The sequence below is a fragment of the Stenella coeruleoalba genome, assembly GCF_951394435.1.
Source record: "Stenella coeruleoalba genome assembly, chromosome: 11".
Lineage (NCBI taxonomy): Eukaryota > Metazoa > Chordata > Mammalia > Artiodactyla > Delphinidae > Stenella > Stenella coeruleoalba.
This window is the reverse complement of record NC_137157.1, coordinates 54515401-54539117: the sequence shown is the minus strand read 5'-3', so window position 1 is coordinate 54539117 and position 23717 is coordinate 54515401. Positions and strand designations below refer to the sequence as shown.

General features: G+C 36.6%; 1 protein-coding gene across 1 annotated transcript in view; it reads right to left on the bottom strand.

Moving 5' to 3' along the window:
• LOC307193991 (uncharacterized protein) overlaps positions 1-20184 on the bottom strand; it is a 90829-nt gene extending 70645 nt beyond the window's left edge. Inside the window, exon 1 of the mRNA XM_079936633.1 lies at positions 19399-20184. Within this exon, the coding sequence (XP_079792759.1) occupies positions 19399-19792 (394 nt within the window). The 5' untranslated portion in view covers positions 19793-20184. The remainder of the gene's footprint in view (positions 1-19398) is intronic.
• Between the last annotated feature and the right edge of the window lie 3533 nt (positions 20185-23717).

Sequence of the window (23717 nt, the reverse complement as noted above, 5' to 3'; positions counted from 1 at the left end):
ATTCAATAAATAACTGCTTAATGAATAAGTAAACATGTATAAGTACCATGTATTGTCCACTCTATTAGCTCTGTGGGTAAAAAATGAAGAAAAATGATAAGTTCTTTCCCTCAAGTTTTTTTTTTTAATCTAACAGCCTTATATTCCAACCATTTCCATATTTAAAACTGAAAACTTCCTCCCCCACTGCTCTAATACCCCTAATCCTCCTCACCCTGCTTTTTTTTTCCCCCCCTTAGCACCTCTCACCTCTCTGTGAGATTTAATATTAGTTCCATTGAAAGCAGGGATTTTTGTCTCTTTTGCTGACTGATGAGTCCCAATCACTTAAAACAGCTCCTGGCACACAGTATGCATTTAACAGATATTCAGTGGATGAAGGAATGAATATTTCCCAAAATAATTAATCATAAAATGTCTTACTCAAAAGTGCTGTCTCCTGCAACACTGACTTCCACCTTAGTTAACTACATCATACAACTAGAGCACTGGTTCTCAACAGTAGTCATTTTGCCCCCAGGGGACATTTGGGAATGTCTGGATATATTTATAGCTGTCCCAGCTTGGAGTGGGGGATGACATTGCTATCTGGTGGGTAGAGGGTAGGGATGCTGCTAAACATCCTCAATGTACAGGCAGCTCCCCACAACTAAGAATGATGGGGCCCAAAATGCCAAAAGCGCAGAGGACATGACATTCTGAACCACAGTCTCTACTGTTGTGTGTCCCTGCACTCTTTCCATCAACTTGCATCACTTCTTTCTCCCATGCCGAAGACTTTCCTTTAGCTGTGCCATTTCTTCTCTTGCTTGTTTGTACTTCAGGCTTGTCAATATGATCTTGAGCTTTGATTACTACTGTTGAGGCCTTTTTTAAAAGTTGCTAAATTTAAATTTATCAAATGAGATGCCCTATTTAATTTTCTCTCTTCTACAGAGCCTAGAACACAGAGATATCCCAGTTCCATTTCTGACAAGGCTGTTTGAAATCAGCAAGATTACCTCACCTCTTTTTGATTAAATTTGTCAATTTAAAATCAAATGTTACTTAGTGGTATTTCAATAGGTTCCATGTATTTTTACAGACAACACCAGAGACCTATCCTAAAGATATATGCCCTCTAAGTTTGATCCGTGATATAACCTCTCAGAGCACTGAATTTGAAACCCCATCTGATTTCAAGCAGCTTAAGTTTCCCTTTCAAATGATTTACTAGGGATAATGTATAGTTACTCTACGGAATCCGGGCGTAATTCCTCAAGAACTCCTATTAATTCACATTCTAAGCAGAAAAAAAAAAAATGTTAGTTGGAAATTTTTCACACTCTGTAAAATAAGACATATCTGAGTACTAAGTAATTCATATTTGAGCCAAATAAAATACCATGCATCCTTCAGGACAGAATTATCCAGGATATCTTATTCATTGTGGTACTGTCAGTGCCTAATATGTCATTATCACATACTAGGTACTAGGTGTTCAACAGATGTTTGGGGAGGAGAGAAAACAAATGCATGACATTAATGACTACTCTTCCTTTACTAATAGACATGTGAAATCTTTAATATAAATTTTATTCCTCTTGCTTTCCTAATTGGAAGATAATTGGACTGATATTCTAAGAAAGATTCTGAGTCTGTATTGAGGCTTACTGGGGGAAACAAGGTGCAGAAATGACCAATGTCTGACATGAGTGTAAGAATGGTAAGTGGCAGCATAAGTGACATGCATTTAGCACTGTGGACGAATCTTGTTCAGAATAACTAGTGATCTCTCTTTCTCTCTTGGTTTTAAATAAGGTCCTCATTTCTGTACTGGATCTATGACAACCACTTTCTTTCATACCAGTTGACATCTCTGCACATAAGCTTGTTACCTACTTGGATTGAACCAGTCTCAGTTTCCATTTCTGTAAGTGCAAAGTGAGACAGCTTGAGGCCACCTTAAAACTGAGGGCAACAAAAGAAGGAACATATTTTTTGTGAAGGTACCTGAAAAGGAGTATTGAGAGAAGTGGGAAATTAAGAAGGCAGGACCCCTTTGATTGGTTTTAAGGTGCTATAAATAAAGAGGGATATATTTGTTTTCTATTGATGCATAACAGGTTACCACATATTTAGAAGATTAAACAACATCCATTAATTATCTCAGTTTCTGTAGGTGAAAAGTTCGACATAGTTTAAGTGAGTTATCTGCCTAGGGTCCCTTACATTGAGATCAAGGTGTTGGCCAAGTTTGGGGTCTCATCTGAGACTTGGGGTCTTCTAAGACCACGTAATTCGTTTCTATAATTCAGATCCTTGCAGCCATGGAACTCATGGAGGACTGTAGGCCAACAGGAAAATCACTGACTTCTAGGATCTTTCTTAAATGTCTTATCTGATTAGGTTAGGCCCACTCAGAGTAATCACCCTCACGATTAACTCAAAATTAACCGATTTGGGACTTCCATTGCCTCTGCAAAAAATCTCCTCACCTTTGCCATATAACATAACCTAGTCATGAGAATGACTACTGAATCCTATTCACAGGTTCCACCTTCAAAGGGAGGGGATTATAATATAGCATGTTCACCAAGGGGAGGAATCTTTGGAGTCATCATAGAATTCTGCCAAACATAAGTCCAGTTAGAGAAGAAGCTATGGGAGCTGTTTTCACACCCAGTATCACTTTGGGGTCTACGAGACAAAGAGAAACACAGGCTGGGAGAGAACCATCTTCTATCAAATCTCACAGAGGTATCTGGGAAGGTAAGGGATACTGAGGGCTCAGGGTGACCCCAAGAGGAGAAACAGTCTGAAGCAGGGCCACATCACTGACATGACACAAAGACAAACAGAAATCCCTTTGTGGCAACCAGCCACAGTGCCATCATGAGGTTCTCCACAGAGATGGCCAGGAGTGAATAACCTGACTGAACCAAATTCCAAGTACATACTTGTAAAGTATTGTATAGAGAATCTACAATGTTCCAAAGAGATTTTATTAGGGGTTGAGGAGGAAGTCATCTGAGTTTGGGAAGTTATAATTGTAATGGCTGTGAAATATCAAAATGTATTTACATAGATTTGACTTCTGATTTACATATAAGCTAGTTATTTATAGTGGCTCAATTTTTAGGCATTAAATTATAGATTGCATTAATATGAATTCTATGGCTTTAGTGATATCTGCTCTAATTAGTCACCAAAACAAACACACAAAAGCAAACAGTCAACACTGGACAGTAATGAAATGCTGGAGGTTTGCTCTCCTCTGGGGTACACATGCTCTACAAAAGCCTACTTCTCTGAGATACTGCAACCCATGGAATTTTGTAAGATTCTCTGTGTTTTAAATAGTTTTAAATAAAAGAAAACAATTTGAAGTCTGAGAACTAGAAGAAAACTGTTCCTGTATTACAAAAAAATTGTTGTACTACATAGTTGTTTGTGTCCTACTAGTAAATGTACCCCTGGCAGCCAATTTGAGGAAAAGTGTTATTTCACCTTCAGCTCACCAGGATTTTGTGTTAAACTGCCTCATGCCCTCTTGTATTTAGGATTACCTTCACCCCTGAGTTATTATGTAACATAAGGGAGATCATCACTACTTCCAACTGACCTGTAAGCAGTAAGAGAAAGTATAACTCTAATCTACTCTCATAAAATAAAACGTTTCTATTTCTCCTTTCAACATTCTCCTCCCTTACAACTGGGAATATTCTTCAGAAAACCCATTCACCTCAAGTATCTGAAATGGGAGTTGCTTTGTTAGCAAAATGATGACATCAAGCAATAAACAGAGCACTTTTACAAGCAGAATCAAATACTGAAGTTAACAACAAAAAGCATACATGACTGCTGTTTAAAAAAAGAGCTGCAAACTATGGATATCTCTGCTGACTGATTTTTTTGAGATGGAATTCTAAAGCTAAACAAGCACTAGATAATCCTTTCCCTTACGCAGACCATCAGAATCAAAGGGGATTCTGACAAACTGGTATTGCATTTGGGGGGTGGGGGGAGAGAGTATACTTTGGAATAAGCATTTAAATTATGTAAAATATATTAAGAATCTTTTTCCTAATTCAAAAATTGCATTCCGCACAGTTGCCTTGCTTGGAAGAAACACTAAAGACCCAATTAATCCAAAATGACCCACTGCATTCGTGCATGATTTTATAATTTTCAAAGTGCTATAAATATGTTACTTAAGCCTCACTACAACTGTGTCCAGTCTAATAATAAAAGGGAATAATAAAAAGAAAGTAGGACTCCATTTTACATATAAGAAAGGTAAAACCAAGGAAAGCAAGTTGCTTTCACATAATATAGTGACATTTCATTATATTTCCATATATGGCATAGCCTAATATTTATTTCCGGCTACTCAAAAGAGAAAAGAGAACTAATTAAATTAAGAGAGTAAATCTTAAGAGTTCTCATCACACAAATTTTTTTTCTTTTATTTTTTAACTGTATGAGATGATAGATGTCTACTAACCTTATTGTGACAATAATTTCATGATGCTTGTGAAGTCATTATGCTATACAGCTTGAACTTATATAGTTTAAGACAGTGACAGAAGCATAATTTCCTGTTTTCAAATTATGGTGGTGGGCAGAGAATGCTCTGTGTAATACTTTACCACAGGTTAAAAATGGCAGATCATATTCAAATAATGACATACTCTCAAGGACATATCCACATTTTGATCAAACAAGAAAACACCCTTTGGTGGGAAAGTAAGCAAAAATAATACCTATGTGGCCGTTACTTATAAAATTAATTTTATAAGCATGAAAAAAATTAAATCAAAGATCTAGAGAGATCAAAAATTGGTATTCTGTGAATAAAAATAAATAAGTGTGGCTAATCTCACTTACATAGTATTCAAATTTATTTTAATAAGTTTTAATGTTTTCAAGACTCCACATATAATACCAATAAAGTGACTAGGTATGGACAACTGAAGAATAAACATTAAAAAACACATTATTTATCCAAAATTATAATATATAGATTTCATTGATTTTTAAACCATAACAAACATCATTGCTGCTTTCACCTGTATCATGCATGATAGCTTTGATTTAGCCAATGTAACTACTGTTGCTTTATTTAAGAAAATCATTTTAACAGCATTTTTACTTGTGTAAGATAGACCCTCTTTTTCATTTAAAAAATTTAACATTTACTCTGTCCTAAGCACTGTTCACAGGGAAAGAACACACACACAAGTCTTTACCCTCATAGATCTTATGTTTTATGGGAAGATACAGAAGAAAACAAGATAAATAAAATTTACAGCTTATTGGGGATAAGTGCCAAGGGAAAATAATTAAAGCTTAAAAGGTGAATATGAATTATTAGGTTGAAATAGAAGCAGGATGCAATTTTAAATAGGGTGGCCAGTTGATAAAAGTAACTTTAGACAGGAGCATGCATGGGTGGTTTTTAAAAGAGCAAGGAGACTAGAACACTGGGAGCAGACAAAAGAGACAAGTAGAAGAGTTCAAAGAAGTAATGAGAGGAAAGACTATATAGGGCCTTACAGGTCAAAGTAAAGGGTTTTGGCTTTTACGTTTAAATGAATTTTAAAAACGCAAAGGATTTGGAGTAAAGAAGAAATATAATCAAACTTATATTTTAAAAGGTCACTCTCGCTGCTGGACTGAGTACAGGCTGGAGGAGGGCAAAGGTACGAACACTGAGCACCATTAGGAGGTGACTGCCATAATCTAGGTAAGAGTGATGGAAGCTTGATCAAGGAGTGCAGTCGTGGTTGGATTCTTAGACATATTTGTAAGTTAGAGGGGAGAGCATTACCTGACATATTAGAAGAATGTGTTGAAATAAAGAAAGAACCCAATTTGTCTCAGGTCTTTGACCTGAACATCTAGAAGGATAGGGCTGCCAAAAACTAAGATGGAGAAGATTACAGGAGAAGCAGGTTTGGTGGAAATTATCAGAAACTCAGTTGGATTCATTAGGTTTAAGATGTCAAATTGAACAGGCCAGGAGAGATTTAATTTAAATCTAATCTAATTCTAATCTATCTTTTTTACTCTCTCTTATTTATAATTATCCATTGATAAAACTTAGAAGAGAAGTTACCCTAGAATCACAACTGGAAAGTCCAGCAATGTAATCATTGCCTCTATTAATGACACATCAATATGTGCTATGGTAGTGATAAGATAGCCTACAGATTAACCAAATTTCTGATGACCATTGTTGACTTACTCCTTTCTTTCCCACTCAAAAGAGAGGTTATTGATATGTAATGTTAGATGACTGTAAAAGTAATTTTCAATACTTAAGACTTAAATCAGTACTAAACTTCAGTACTTTACCTATTATTAAAAAATACATATATACTCCATTTGACATCTTTAACAATTACCAGCAGTTAAGAACTGAAAAGACAAGATGAAATCCAATCAGTGGCACTTTAGAATTGCACGGACTTTCAGAAATTTTAGTGGGGGAAGAAAAACAACTTCAGTTTAACATCATAAACCCTTTTGCTTCCTAAGACCATTTATAAATGCATATAAGCTGGTGTCAGAATCATAGCTGAACAGTAGATGCCCATTTGTTCTCAGAATCATCCTTCCATTAATGTTTTGTGAAAAAAGGTTCTGTGACCCTCTCATTCCATAGGTTAAATTCTCTCCCAAGAGTCATCTGTGACCCTCATATAAATGGACGACTTCTCCATAACTTAGTGAATCATTCCATAACATTTCCAGTCATAGCTCAAGTTCGGCCTAAGAATATGAACTGATAGTATGCACAGAGATGGGTGTGTGTGTGTGTACCTCTCACACAGGCACACACATACACACAAACACATAGGGTCATGGATTTAGACTAATGATGGTTTTAATATGTGATCCCACTTCACCCTGAAACTAGACTGAATGAAAGGAATAATGCAAAGACGTCCTAAATGATGCCAACTATGTGTCCTAATTTACAGAGGTTACTCACTGGTGCTTTAGAAGATTTCTGCATCACAAATGTAATTATTAATTATAATGTTACTGGAATATTTGTAATCACTTCAAAATTAACCTTTATATCCTCAGGAGGTTTGCATTTATGAGTCACTTGGCTTCTCATAGAGAAACTAATTAGTCAACAAATGATAAGTACAGAAAGAACATAAATTAGTTCTTTGTTTATTGCTACATGGTGGTATCATGTAATTTGTATTGTAATTAAAATGTTTTATATTACAAACAGAAAAATATTTAATTCAGGGATAAACAATAACAGCAGTTTCAAGTGTTCCAAGAAATATGTTGACACATTCACTGGGGTTTACTGTTTAGGCATTCAAATGCAAGAAGAAAAAGGTGGAAAAATAACTACAATCTAACCATTATCAAAAGACATTTCTCTCTTCCATTACCATTCCTAGAGTTTCTGACTAAGATCCTATTTTCTTCATAAAAACCAGCAAATATTTTGGAATAGAGAAAACAAGAACATCCAGAAATGGGAAACAGGTAATTTTTTCTAATGTAGCAAAAAATTTTTTCTGTAACATCTCAAAAAAAGTAGTGTTTTCCAATATAAGGAGAAAGATTTATAGAGAAATCCTGTCAATTATCCACAAAAAGTTACAAGTACCACTATGTCATGTTTCTTTTTTTTTTTTTTTTTTTCGGTAAGCGGGTCTTTCACTGCCATGGCCTCTCCCGTCGCAGAGCACAGGCTCTGGACGCGCAGGCTCAGCGGCCATGGCTCACGGGCCCAGCCGCCCCGCGGCAGGCGGGATCCTCCCAGATCAGGGCACAAGCCCGTGTCCCCTGCATCGGCAGGCGGACTCTCAACCACTGCGCCACCAGGGAAGCCCCATAATGCCTTTTAAAATTTATTATCATCTTCATCCTCCAGTATAAAATATTTCAACCATGAAATCTATAAAGACATAAATTACCTCATCCAACCTCCTCCAAACCCCTTCCTTTATGTCTGACTTTTTGTTAGAGGCTATAAGAGGGAAAAATTCAATTGTCTAACTTCTCATGCAACTAGGAGTGGCCATCTGACACAGTTCTGGCTAATGAAATATATGTAGAAGTCTGCCTATACCTCTCCCCTTCCCTTCTTCTTCCTGTCTGAAACATGGATGTGACATCTAGGGATAAAGAGTCATCTTTCAATCACCAGACAACATGCTAATATGCTGAAGATGATGAAATGAAATGGAAGAAAAGGCTTGGATCTCTAAGAGAATCATCATACCTGCATTACCTTCTTCCAGAATTCTTGTTATATGAGAAAAAATAAGTCACTATTTGATGTAAGTCACTTGACTGCTTTTCTGGTATTTGCTGCTGAATGTACTACTATGTGACTCAACATCAAGTTTTGTACCTGAGCAAGTGAGAAACTAGAGGAAGCAATGTTGCAGTAAGAAACCTAAAAATCTATGGTCACTCAGACAGTAGTTACAACCTTGAATGTTATATTTTCTCCAAATAAACCATTTCTCTTTATTTTGTTCCTATTCCTCCCTCCATCCATATTATTTAAATTTGAAATTAGAATAATATACATATTAGATAAATAGAATAGCACAGAAATACTTATATAACGCAAAGGTGGCAATTCCCTGAGCAGGTACTCTAAGGAAATCCCTTTTTACTCTATTTTGCTTATTTTTCTGCTGCTTTCCTCTATATTTCTACAAAATATACTTCTGATATTTCTTGATTCATAAATATTAGACATTATTAATTTTCCATGAATATAGATGATGATTTGGCTCACATTCAATCCCATATCCCTCCCTATCTTTCTAGTATGTTTATATCATTTATCTTATTGAAATTATTAATCAGCCTTTAAATTATCATGAGCAAAATAAAAGATATATGCTTATACTTCATTTTTATGCAGCTTTTCCTCCTAGGATTTTTATTTGCCTTGAAATTTTACAGGATGTGCTTAATGGTTAGAGTATTTCATTCATTTCACGGAGCTCTCAATGGCTCCATTCATTCAAATGACTGACATGCTCCACCTCTGAAAATTTTTCTATCATATTTGCTAATTACCATTGTTCCATTTTCTCTGTTCCATCCTCCTGATATTGAACCTCACAGAATCTCACCTTCTCAGGTTTTATTTTTCCTCTCATAGTTGCTATCTTTCTAACCTATTTTCTAAGAGATTTAGATTTCTCTGATTTTACCTAATCTTTCTTTTGGCATTTTTTTTTTTTCATTTTAGCCATCATAGCCAAAAAAAACTGATCAGAAGTTCTGGCGAAGAAACAAAAGGTCTATATAAATTTTGTTTGGGAAAAGTTTTCTTTTTCACTGAGGAACTGTTCAGATGTCAGTTCTTCCAGAAGCTCTGGGAAGAGTAGATACCAGGCTTCTGGTATTCTGTTTGAGGGCTGAGGGTGTAGATCTCAGAAGTTAACTATTTGGTATAGATACTTTCACTTCATTTTCTATTTTCACCTCCACATGCCAAATTCTGCCTTTGGTCTCTACTTGGCATCTCTGATCCCTTGACTGGCTTTTTATTTTCATCAAGTGGGGATACAGTCATTTGTGTCCACTCACTCAGTGAGTAGGGTAAAAGGAGAGAAAACACTGGTTCTTCCAAATACCACCTTCCAACCAATCCTCATGTTAAGTCATTTATCTTGTCCCTGCCCTCTGTTTCAAGCAACATCTTTGAGATGGGAACATCCCTTGGATTCAGTGAGTCTAATCAACTTTCTTCTCATTCACATCAGTGTGCGAATCCTCTATTCTATACCTTCCCCCTCCCTCTAGCTGCATTTATTTGTACAAAAGTCTATGAAGATCTAGCTCCCACTTTATCTTTGTGGATTTTCATCTCTTCCATGGTTATATATTTAGTGAGTACTGGGTAAACTAAGAGAGAAGCATATGTGGTCAATCCACATAACCAGTAAACAACATATTTTAGATGACATATGGTATATTTATACAGTATATAAAAACTAAGATTAGCTGAGGGCATACCAAAGATAGCAATTAGAATAGGTGCTGAAATGCTTGTCTTTCCATGAATATAGATTGGAGAGTGCTCTCTTTAAAGAGCCAGTCAATTGGTAAAAGAGCAGAATAATGAGTAAATATTTGGAAAATGATGCCAATTAGAACAGCCTAAAGTAATTGGGAGCATTTGGCCTAGAGGCGATAAGCTGGCAGTGAGGCATGACTTAGTGCTCAGATGTTGTGATGAGTTCTCCTCCTGTCTTCCATCTAAACAGACAAGCAAACAAAATGTAAAATGTTTGCCTCAAAAGAAATTTTAAAGAATCTTCCTAATACCAAAATGTCCATTTAGTGAGTTGTGGAATTTCTTTCACATAGACTAAGATGATTTAGACAAGTAATACAAATTCAATTTATATGAAATATAAGTATATGGACATAAAATAGAGGTCTAGATTAAAAGAGCAAAAAAATTACATAACAAATACAGGCAGTCCTCAATTTTGCATGGTATCTTGTAAATGAAGCTGTGTGCCTTAGTTTCCAGTGGCTGCCACAAGAAATTACTATCAACTTGGTGGCTAAAATAATAGAAACTATTTTCTCATAGTTCTGAAGGCCAAAAGTCCATAATCAAGCTGTAAGCAGAACCACACTCCCTCTGGCTCTAGGGGAAAATCCACTTTTTGCCCTTCTCCACTTTCTGGTGGCTGTCAGCAGCATTCCTTGACTTACAGGCACGTAATCCCAATCTCTGCCTCCATAATCACACTGCCCCCTCTTCTGTCTTCTCTTCTGTCTCAAATGTAACCTCTGCCTTTGTCTTATTAAAGGCATTTGTCATCATTTACAATGGCAAAGTTCCTTTTTTCAAATAAAATAACAATCACAAATTCCAGGGGTTAGGACATAGACATACTTTTTTGGGAGATACCATTCAACCCGCTAAACTCATGTATGTAGGAACCATATCTTCACACTGATCTCAGTTATCATGGAATTTTGCAGAATGAGACCTGCCTGTAATTCATATCAATTATTTGGGTTTTCAAAGTGAAGAGTTAAGACCTGGAAACATATCTCAAATTACACAGCTTAGCTTAGTGTGACAAACGAGAACATCACAGATGTGAAGAACCAGAATAAAGTATTTTAAGTGCCAGTACTCTATCACCAAAAATTTAAGGACAAGACTATAAACTAAGTACAGCAAGCTTCTATGACTATCCACCAAAGTCAGAAGGCTCAAGATGATATGCAATTCCCACAAAAGATTGTTCTAAGTAGTCACTGATCCACCTTCATGAACCAGCATAAGGTCTAAACTATGAAGTATAACATTACTGTGGCTATGTATGTTTTCAAAGGGTGTAATTCAAACAGCATATAGATTATTCATTGCTCCTTTTATATTTAAATATATTATTAAGGTGACATTTATGCCATTACTCATTTTAAATTAATACTGATTTTACTGTCTTGTTGGTTTGCAAATGAATCAAGGGAAAACACTTACCGAACTAATGGAGAATAGAATACAACAGAATAAGCAATAACTTAGTCTATTCTCAACACAAATATGCAAGACTATTTAAAACAAACAAAATGAATGTTGGTAAATTAAGCTTTGTGCAAATAATCTAAATATCAATAGGAAAAGTGCACTTTATAGTGAAAACATTGAATAACAAGTGTTAAATCACCAAAATACAGGAGTACTACGTTACTATAAAATTGGTGCTCATAAAATACGTGTTAATTTATGTAGCCTTCATTTTATGATTTAATTAAGCAAACAAGGACTCCACTGGAGCAAATGACCCAAACGTTCTGGTCAAATATGTTCAGAAATTAATCTAATATCAACATTTCAATGGTAAGAAAACAGTTCTCTGGGTGGCTTTATTTTACAAGTGAAAAATGTTATTCATTTTAAGTATGTTAATGAGGAGAGACTACATAGATTGAAAGTAAATGCATTAATATTAAAATGGGTTGCATCCTAAGTTCATTTCTTATTAACTCTGATCAAGTGTAAGCTCTATAATGTCTCTATACCCCAGTTTCCTAATTTACCAGAGAGATAATAATGCTTTTTTCATCAGGTTACTGTTAAGAGTAAACGAGTGAATATGTTTCAAGCTCTCAGAAGAGTAAGGGCTTTAAAAACCTTAGTATAATAATTATTTTTAAAATAATCTGTAGGTAGAATCCTCATCAAATATTTCAGCAATATCTTTTTAGGTATGAACCAGCAAAAGGTATCAATTCTTGTTCTTAGTTAATTATAAGCATGAGAGACTAGAAGTAAAGACTGTACCCAATAGTTTTAACTAACTAAATCAATTTCTAAAATATTTATAAAATGCTTTTCTTGTGGCAGTTATTGAGCTAGATAATAACTGAAATGCAAAATGAGTCAATATTAGTTTTGGCCTTCAAAACTTTACAGTTGATTTAGAAAGGTACATAATTATATATTAATACTCATTATAGTATTATAAGTATTGCTACAAAGAAAGGGCCCGGAATAGTAAATGTGGAAGTTTTTAGTTTTTTCCATGTAGGTTTTGCAGTTCTGTAATAAAATGGATTTACTGACACTTCTTAAGATGGACTTTAAAGTCTGAGATTGATGAGGATGGTATATGAGGCAGAGTGTGTCCATAGGCCTGGGAGGAGTGTAATTGGAAGCAAAGAGCATGTATGATGAGATGAGGGTAAATAAGGAAGAAGCATTCGACTGAAGCTTTATCACCAGGATGAAGAGTCTACATTTTCTTCAGTGATAAGAGAGAATTGTTAATATGCTTTTTTTCTTTGTTGTGCAGTGGAAATGGCATATTAAAGTTACGCTTTAGAAAGATGTATTTGACTTATAAATAAGGACGGATTAAAAATTTTTTCAACAATAAAAGAACAGAATCAATTACACAGCTCTTGTATAAAAATATCAGTCTACTCAATAACAAAAAAACAAACAACCCAATCCAAAAATGGGCAGAAGACCTAAATAGACATTTCTCCAAAGAAGATATACAGACTGCCAATAAACACATGAAAGGATGCTCAACATCATTAATCATTAGAGAAATGCAAATCAAAACTACAATGAGATATCATCTCACACCAGTCAGAATGGCCACCATCAAAAAATCTAGGAACAAGAAATGCTGCAGAGGGTGTGGAGAAAAGGGAACACTCCTGCACTGCTGGTGGGAATGTGAATTAGTACAGCCACTATGGAGAACAGTATGGAGGTTCCTTAAAAAACTACAAATTGAACTACCATATGACCCAGCAATCCCACTACTGGGCATCATATACCCTGAGAAAACCATAATTCAAAAAGAGTCATGTACCAAAATGTTCACTGCAGCACTATTTACAATAGCCAGGAGATGGAAACAACCTGAGTGTCCATCATCAGCTGAATGGATAAAGAAGATGTGGCACACATATACAATGGAATATTACTCAGCCATAAAAAGAAACGAAATTGAGTTATCTGTAGTGAGGTGGATGCACCTAGAGTCTGTCATACAGAGTGAAGTAAGTCAGAAAGAGAAAAACATTACCGTATGCTAACACATATATATGGAATATATATAAAAAAAAAGGTTCTAGTGAACCTAGGGGCAGGACAGGAATAAAGATGTATATGTCTCTTGGACATGTATATGTCCAGGAGAATGGACTTGAGGATATGGGGAGGGGGAAGGGTAAGCTGGGATGAAGTGAGAGAGTGACATGGACTTATATATACTACCAAATGTGAAATAGATAGCTAATGGGAAGCAGCCTCATAGCACAGGGAGATCAGCTCAGTGCTTTGTGACCACCTAGAGGGGTGGGATAGGGAGGGTGGGAGGGAGACACAAGAGGGAGGTAATATGGGGATATATGTATATGTATTGCTGATTCACTTTGTTATAAAGCAGAAACTAACACACCATTATAAAGCAATTATACTCCAATAAAGATGTTTAAAATATATATATATATATATATATATATATATATATCCATCAAAAAAAAATCAGTCTACATGAGATAATGAGAGCCTAAGCATATGGGAATGTGGGTGGCAGATATAAATGACATTATGCAAGTCAAATCAATAGGACTTACTGGTAGCCTATAGGGGAGACCAGAGAAGTCAAAGATATCCTCACGGAATAAGATCCAATAGAGAGGAATAAAATCTTATGGGTAAGAATTAAGGTTGACTGTGATGCTAGCTGAGTACCAGTTACAGAAATAAAGGCAGACTTTTCCACTCTTCCCATGAAGGAGAGCCTGCCTATCACTACCAATGCCACTAGAAATTTCAAAAGAGTGAAGTCTGAGAAAAGATTATGGCAAATTTATGGTTATACATATACATACACACACAGAGCACGTACGATGTTGTATAAATGAGGGGAAGCCATGAACAATAAAGATTAATAAAAGACAAAGAAACAATTTCAAGTAGGAGGGATAAGCCTTCAAAAATAAAAGATTGAGAGAATAGAAAGAGATATTTTAGGAAAACAGGAGTAAAAGTAAGACAAATTTAATATTTTTGTAAGAGAAGGTACAGTGGAATAAAAGTGAACCTACTTCTTAAAATAATAGCTTGAGATTGGAGTATGTATCGGCTTAAGTATACAGAATAAGCTTGGAAAAGCTGTCACAGGGAGTACAATTAATTCTTCATGTTGGTCATAAATAACGCAAGGTAAATATGTGGATTATTCAAATATAGTGAAGACATAATACAACAAACGTGTGTGTCATGATTTTGTGACTTCTAGCTGTATTTACCTGCCAAGGAGATGGGAGGGATAGAGGAAACAACAACAAAATGTCTTCACAAAGCATAAATGGTGGATATTCTGTCGTAAAGTGACTTAAATGTTTACAGCAATTTCATCATGAAAGTGCCCTAATCATGGATAGGTATTGAACCAAAGATGGTGAACAAAGTGATGGACTGAGAAAGGCAGAAGAGTAGAGGGACAACAAAATCAGGCAGGAAACTGAGTCGGCAGTGGTAAAGAAATGGGAGAAGTCAAAGGAAAAATCAGAATAGCTCTTTAAAGTTAAGCTAGATGATGCTAAGGAGTTGAAGCTGGAAGTCTCTGCATTCAGGGTATTGAGTAACAGATTTTTAAAACATGTTTTCTTCCTGTTTTTAATAGAAACCAGATATCAGATCAAACCATGGATCAGAAGCACACAAATAGTGTGCAGGGGAAACTCAGATCAATTCTTCCTACAGAATGCATTAAAGATCATTTTTAAAATATAATTACAGATTTACTTCTTTTAAATACACTATCTGGGTAATCACGTGCTTCTGCATAGTTCTAATTTCCACTATCGTCAGTTAAGATGACGCCATCATTCATTCATTCATTCATCCAATAGAATGAGTATGTACTATATTCAAAGCACTACGCCAGAAAACATTCTCAAATAGGATACAGATGCTGTTGGCATAGAGTTTATTGCATAGTTACAGAGATAAACACAAACTAAATGATCACAAACAGAGACAGAATATATGACGTTTCCATGACAGCTTAAAACAAAAGAAGTTGACCAGTCAAGGGAAACATTTCTTAGAAAATAGCACTTGGCCTGAGAACTGCAGATGAGAAAGCAAAAAATGCGTTTGTGTATGTTTGTGAGGGGTTGGAGGGGAAGGTTTGTCATAAGCAGTTATGTATGCAAGACACTGGATGCAAACACCTGTGAATGTAAGCGAGAAAGGCATATTTCAAATACTCCACTCAAGGAACTGAAAACATTCCAGTATTGCTAGAGTGTAGAAATAGGCAGGGAGATACAGCAGTTTTCTGTATGCCATATTAAATATTTTAGTCTTTATGCTAAAAGCAATTGGCTACCAAGCAACCCAATTAAGCAAGAGGTGTCATACCCAGATTGTATTTGAGATCACTCCGGCTACAGGGTGGAGAAGAGGCTATATAGAAGCCAGCACAAATAAAGAAAGATCCCTTAGTAAGGTACTGCAAAAGACCAGAAGATATGAAGCTGATTTAATCAAGTGTTGGAAGGGGGAGAAGCTGATGAATTTATAGGATATTTAGGAGGTTCAACTGACTGACAGAACTTAGTGATGGATGGCATGGAAGTGAAGGTGAGGAAGTTGTCAAGGATATCTTTTTTTGGCACAGCTAGATGAATGATGGTATCATTTACTGGGACAGGAAGAACATCATGCTTTGGAACAAGTGAACTAAAGCGCTTCGTCTTTGAGATATCACATTTGCTATTCCCTTGAGACTTTTTGGTGGCAATGCCAAGTTAGCCAATGAGTATTCTGTTCTAGAGCCCAGTGGAAGGGTCTAGGTCCATGCTGTGAGGTTTCTAATACCTGGATGGATAAGAATAAAATGGCAATGATGTGGTCAGCAAAGTAGCAAGAAGCCCAGGACACCAAGTGTCATGGAAACAAGGGAAGGAAAGTTTGTTTTTGTTCCTTTTTGTTTTTGTTTTTTCCAAAGGAGGGAGACTGCAATAAAAAACGTCAAACCCTGCTGAGAGATCAGATAAATTAAGAAGTGAAAAAATGCAAAGTGGCTTTGGGGATACAGAAGTCATTTAATAATCTTAAGCAAAAACCATTCAGCAGAGTGACAAAAGTGAAGAACAGATTAGAGTAGGTTGAGGTGAGAGTGAGAAGTGAGGAAATAAACACCGAATACATTAAAAACCTGGTCAAGAAGTTTATCTTAAGATGGGGGGAGGGTAGGGACTCCTCTTCCACCTACTATGAAGTAATTGGAACTGAATTTACTCTCCTGACACAGAACACCAGACCAAGCATATGGAACAACTATTCTCAGATATTGGTGAGCAGGCAAGGTGGCACTGTCATCCAGGAGAGAATGACGTACACCTGTATTTACCTTCCTTTTCTACCTAGAGATGCCTTGGCAAGAACAGCTATCCTAAGACATTCATGGGATTCTGGCAGAAATGAGATAAAGATGAGCATTCAGCAACAGATGGTGGTGAAATTTGCAGGACAAAATAACAGAGAGAGAGGAAAGGTACACAAGGGAAGAGTTCAAGAAATCTGCATAGGGCCTTCCTTCAATCTGCTGCTGAATATTAAGCCACAAATGCATAGCAGGAAACTCCAGGAGATTAACCGAAAAAAATTTCCAGGGCACTTTAAGAAAAGCAACTTCCAGAACTAATACAGTACTGGAAGACAGTAAATTTCTGGCCAAAAAAAAGGAGAGAATTCTTCCAATACCCAAATGATTCAGTAGAAACACTAGAAGGGTTATACTTTATTAGTAGAACTAAACAAACTCTGAAACAGTGGTTCTCAATCAGGGATGATTTTACTTCCCCAGAAGACCTTCAGTAATCTCTGGAAACATGTTTGGTTGTCACATTTGGGGAAGAAGGGGTACTTCTTCTATCTAGTGAGTAGAGGTCAGGGATGCTGATAAACAACCTACAATGCATGGGACAATCCCCGATGGCAAAGAATTATCAAGCTAAAAAGTCAATAGGTTAGAAACTCTGTACAAGAGTAAAAGAGGTACTGTCCTTAGACATAGGCAGCAGCCCTGACCCTGGCCCCATGCCTCAGGGGGTTCCCATGTCTTGCTTTTTCAAAAGCAGGTTTCCTCCACTGCCTGGGAACAGCCGAGACTATCAGTAATGTAATAGTGGAGTTCCCTTGAGCCCTGCCCAGAAATTGCATGGGTCTCAGTCCCCATTTCTCCCTTCAGAGTTCCCAGAACCTTCCCATGCATGAGATCCACTAAATGCACCAAGGAGCTCTGACACTCATGTTTATGGAATTGTCTAAGGGCTGCATGATTCCACAAAGGAGGGCTAGGCACACTTATTGCTTCTGATGCCTGGCATAGTATTTCTTTCACAAGACTGTGTGAGACTGGGTCACCAAAATGGTAACTATATGTCGCTTTGTTGTGATTCTCACTCATGTTGAACACAGGGTGAGTTCATTAGGCTCTAGGCTGATGAAATTCCACCAGCAGCTTGAGAAGCCCTGTGAGGCAGTGGGTCAGCTCTTCCAACCAGGTGCCACTACCTCCGGTCTTCAGCACCTGAACGTAATGAGGTGGAATTAGGTATTCCTGACCCTAATCATTCTACCATCACCTCTGGCTCCCAAGGCAGTCGCTTCATCACATCTACAGGATCATGTGTCAGAGAGCCCTCTAGGGGTGATCATACCCCTAACCTCCAAGAATTTTCAAACCATTGCTTATACCCTCTCTTGACTCCAGTCTATATGGTGATGTTGTGTCTTTCTGGGTTGGCCTTCTGCCATCCCAGATGAAGAACAGTTATTCTCTGAGCAAGTGACGCTGCTATTAACAGTCCACCCACAGACCCTTCACCCATCCTCCCATTGATGGCAATGTACGAAACTTAAGGCTGCTCTCAACCTTGGAAAAAATTACATTTTACGAATGCAGTAACTGCAGCCTAAAGAGTCCAAGGGAATAAATAACTAGAAGATACGCTGTTCTACACATGTATGCTATAAAATTTTGTGTGGTAAATTTACCATAACCAGAAAATCAATTATTTGTATTTTCTGCGTACTCCAATAAGACATAGATTTGTACCCGTTATCAATAAAAAGCATACTCAGACAGAACTATATTCAAAACACTGTGATAAAGCATAATGGAAAAGAATATAAGAAAAATGCATATATGTATAACTGAATCACTTTGCTGTACAGCAGAAATTAACACAACATTGCAAATCAACTATACTTACAGCTATCATTGTTGCACATCCCAGTAACAATTCACAAATGGGGTATGTAAGTAAATATATGTTAAAATATATAATAAAAAAAGCACCATGCAAATTCACATTTGAACCTGGCAGGCGTTCATAAATACCTTGTAATGCCTCTGTGAAGAGGATCCATGAATGTAGCTCCACTGAGTCACTGCTACGCTATCTTGCACAGGTGCCGTCTATAAAATTCCCTTCAGCGGCATTTATTTAAATTAGCCTACATTAAACGACTGTCCTATCACGTTTAACTAAAAACTAAACTTGGAGATAATTTGGCACTTCTCGCATTTAGTTTTAAAGTATATTAAAACATATTCATGCACATTAAAATTGGTGACTTCATATTATGAAAATAAACGGCAAAAGTATCTAGAAAAACTAGGAAAAATGTTTAGTAAACACATTGTGAATTAAAGAATATGAAGGACTTATCTTCTTTATTTTAAATACTGTTTTCTTTAGAAGGCTTCCGGGAAGCCTTGGAGTAAAACTTAGCCTTGGAGTAAAATGAAAGAGAAAAACAGTAACTTACTGGAGCTTTATATTCTTGGGCCTTTTCTACTTTCTCCATTATGACACTGAAAACATGAAACTTTAACTTACATGGGGACTGCCTGGCACGGCGTCCGGAGCTGCTGGGGGGCTGGAGCCGCAGGCGCAGGTGTGAGGCGGGCCTCGGGGTCGCGGGAAGCTGCCGAAGCCTAGGGTTGTGGTCGCCACCTAGTCCACGCGAGACGCACGGGGCCACACAGTCTGCGAGGTGTCGGGGTGAGCTGACGGGCTGGCGTCCACCGGGATTGGTGCCGTGGAGCGACCTAGGGTCGCTGGAGCCGGCCCGCTCTAGAATAAGCTGGAGGCCTTGATTCGCTGGGGCCTGCGGAGAGCCTGGTGCCAAGGAGGCTCCTGGGGCTGCTGGAGCCAGCAGGCCCCGGGTGAGACGGGGCCTAGTTTTCCAGGAGCTCGCAGGGAGCCGTACTGTGGAAGCAGCACGAGTCATGGAGCTAGGGAGAGGCTGGGTTCTTGGGAGCCACCTAGGGCTGTGGGAGTCAGCCTGGTGCTGCAGTAGCTGGGCTCTGCGTTCACGTCAGCAGTGAAGCCGGCGGCTCGCTTCCTTCTCCTTCCTGGGGCAGGTGTTTCTGCTTGCGCATGCGCACGGGTCTCCGGGCGGCTGGAGCTTGGGGGAGGGGTACTGGCGGTAATGAGAATCTGTCTTTCCTATTCTCCTCAAAGGGTCCTTTTTTTTTTTTTTTTTCTGTGCTTCTCTCAGGTTCTGTAATCCCTCAAATCCTTCACCTGGAGCTTTTGGCTCTTGTGAATTTATTTTCTGAGCATATACTTGGGGAGGGGGGGTGCTGAGTGGTAGAAATTCCTATGCCACCATTTTGCTGATGTCCAGACAAGAGCTTTAAAATAGTTATTACAAATGTGTGGATTTATACAAAGAAAAATGTGGACATAACGAAAAGAGAAATAAACATAAAAATCAACTAAGTGCAACTTTTAGAGGTGAGAGATTTCACGTCTGAAACGAACATTTCTCTGCAAGGTGTTACCAGCCAACTAGATACTGCAGAAGATAAAGCTCAGTGAACATGAACATAACAGTAATAGAAACTATCCAAAATGAAGCACAAAGGGGAGAAAGACTTTAAAAAAATGAAAAGTTTCAATGATTCAAGTGACAATATCAAGCATTCTAACTCATGTAGTTTCATACTTGGGAGGTAAGGAGGGATTCAGAAAAAAAAAATGTGGAGAAATACTTTCTGAAAACTTTCCTACTTTAATGAAAAGAATAAAAATGTAGATCCCAAAATCACAAACATCCATACTAAAAATATCATAATAAAATTGCTAAAAACTAAAATAAAAATTGGAAAGCAGCCAGAGAAAAGTTCTCATTGTGTATGTACAGTGGATCAAAGATAATGATCACAAACATCTCATGAGAAACAGCCAAGCCCAAATCATTGGGATAATATTAATGTACTGAAAGAAAGAAAACTGCAAACCCAGAATTTTTGTCCAGTAAAAATATTCTCCACAAATTCAGGCAAAATCATAACATTTTTTAGAAAAGTAAAAGCTGAGTAAGTACATCACCAGCAAAACTGAATCACAAAAACCAAGGTTTAGGTTTTAGTTAGAAAGGAAAGGATATACATACACACTACATTTTGGGTGTTACATTGTATTTCTTCTGCTTACTTTGAGTAGGTGGAGTTTTGACATGGTGTCACTGCCTTTATATGCGTGACTAGTGCTTTTTACTGAAACTCCCTAAATGGATTTCCAAATATGCCTCTCAGCTAATGGGCATTAGTAATCATAGTATGGACTTAGTAATCACAGTTATAAACACAGCCTAGACTAAATAGCTGTGGTTAAAAAATTAGTTAATATCCCTCACATTTTGTAAATTAAGTTCTGTTTCTGACTCATTTAAAAAAATATATTAAAGAACTTGACTTTAAAATGCAGTCCAGTTTCAGTCTTTTATGCATTATTTCCATGCATTATTTAGAAGAGTTTTACTGTATTCTGCCTATATTTTTTTCACATTTGATGTCTTTACTTCAGTAAATCTAGAATAAAAGCAGTTGTTTGGTGGAATAAACTGATGTGTGATTTATACTAATTTTAATTTTACTTGAAGAATATCTTCAGAATTATGTATTGCACCTTAATCAACCCACAAGAGGATTAATTAAAACTTTGTAGATTAATTGAGCAAATTTCAAGTATTTTTAAATGTAATTTATTCTCTGTTATTTTTAACTTTTGCTGTAACATGTGAGCCAGTTTACTGAATATACTAAAATATTTATTCATTCTTTCAACCAGTATTTATTTTAAATGAAATATTTTTCACCTAATAATAAATATGTATAGGAAAATTTATCTGCAACAGAGCTACACAGCCCTTTTCAAGAAGGAAAACATCCTGTGTTTTATTAGAAAATCAGGTTGAATAGAAATCTACTTCTATATTTTTATTCGCCAAATTCAAGAACATTTTTTATCTAAAATATGTCGTGTCACATGCACATCACTTAAATATAAAGAGTAAAAAAGAGCTCATTACATCCATTCACATAGTTCTCACAGGAAGAATTTACTGTCAGTCCAAATGGAAATAGCTTAACATGATAAATGTTTCTTAGAATTGAGTCTGTCCACCAAAGGTAGATTTATAAATTCAGAAAATCCCATGCATATATATTCAGATTGCTGCAAGATTTTGACAATATTCAATGTTGATTTAAATAAAGATTTCCTCCTGTTCAGAAAATTATTTTTTATGAGTATGACTTTATTTTTTTTAATAAATTTATATTTTAGTTTGGGCTGCGTTGGGTCTTCGTTGCTGCACATGGGCTTTCCTTAGTTGCAGTGAACTGGGGCTACTCTTCATTGTGGTGCACAGGCTTCTCATTATGGTGGCTTCCCTTGTTGCAGAGCACGGGCTCTAGGCGTGTGGGCTTCAGTAGTTGTGGCACACAGTCTCAGTAGTTGTGGCTCACGGGCTCTAAAGCACAGGCTCAGTAAACCAAAAATTGCAGGCAATGACTCCAATAAGAACAGGAAAAAAATGCACATGTATGCATATATATATATGTATCACATACATGTGCATAAACACACACATTCACGTGCACACACTCACACACCATGTGTAATATAACCTGAAACAATGAGGCATGACAAATGGAGAAAAAGCAGGTAAACCATGTTCATATACCATTTCCAAATGAAAGTCACAAAGGGAATAAGGCATAGGCCCTGTAGTTGATGATCAAAAGCACTTATGAACAATGAGAGAAGACTGCAAAATATTTATATCAATCTTTACAGACATCTTCTTTTACACTGATAAAAACATATCCAGTTTTTCCATTGAATATATCATTAGTAGCATCCATCAATCTACAACCTGCACTGAGATATCAGTGAAATTTGACAGTCTTCTGATTGTACCAAGGCCTGAATCTTTCTGCTTTTGATCCTTCCCACTTCAGTCCCCAGCCAATTTTGACTCAACATCTTGCTCCATTGCATTTTGTAACTACTTGATAGATCTTTGTGTTTCCTGTTATTCGTAGGTGAATGCTTCATGTTTTAAGCCTCATAATGGAGAAAATATAAGAATATAAACTTCTACTAAGTTGCTACCTTTCTCTTTCATTTTACCCCAGAGGCTAGGTTTCTTTAAAGAAAACAATGTTTAAAATAAGTCCTTTATATTCTTTAATTCAGAATATATGTTTACTAAACATTTTTCTAATTTTTCTAGATACCTTTGTCATTTATTTTTATAATATTAAGATTCATCAATTTTGTCTTAATGTGCCTTAAAACCAAGTGGAAGAAGTGCCAAATTATCTCAAAATTTAGTTTTTAAAATTCAGTATACAATATTTGAATCTACTACAAGTTAAGCTAATACTACTTTAAGCAATACACGTGATAGGACAGTCTTTTAATATAGGCTAACTTAAATAAATGCCACTCAAAGGAATTTTTGTAGAAGGCACCTGTGCAAGATAGACTAGCAATAACTCAGTGGATCTACATTCACGGATCCTCTTCACAGTGGGATTACAGTGTATTATGAACACCTACCAGGTTCAAATGTGAATTTGCATGGTGCTTTTTTATTACACATTTCTAATATATATTTACTTACATACCCCATTCAGGAATCATTACTAGAATGTATAACAATAATAATTATAAGGATGATAACAGCTAACATTTATTGAAAGCTTACTACGTGCCTGGTCTATACTTTATGCAAGGTTTTTCAGCTAACCCTCACAAAAGCCTTATGAAGTACGTAGTCTTACTGTACTTCTTTTACAGAAGAGGAAACTAAAGTTCAGAAAAACTAAGAATGTTATCGTATTATATGAAAAATACAT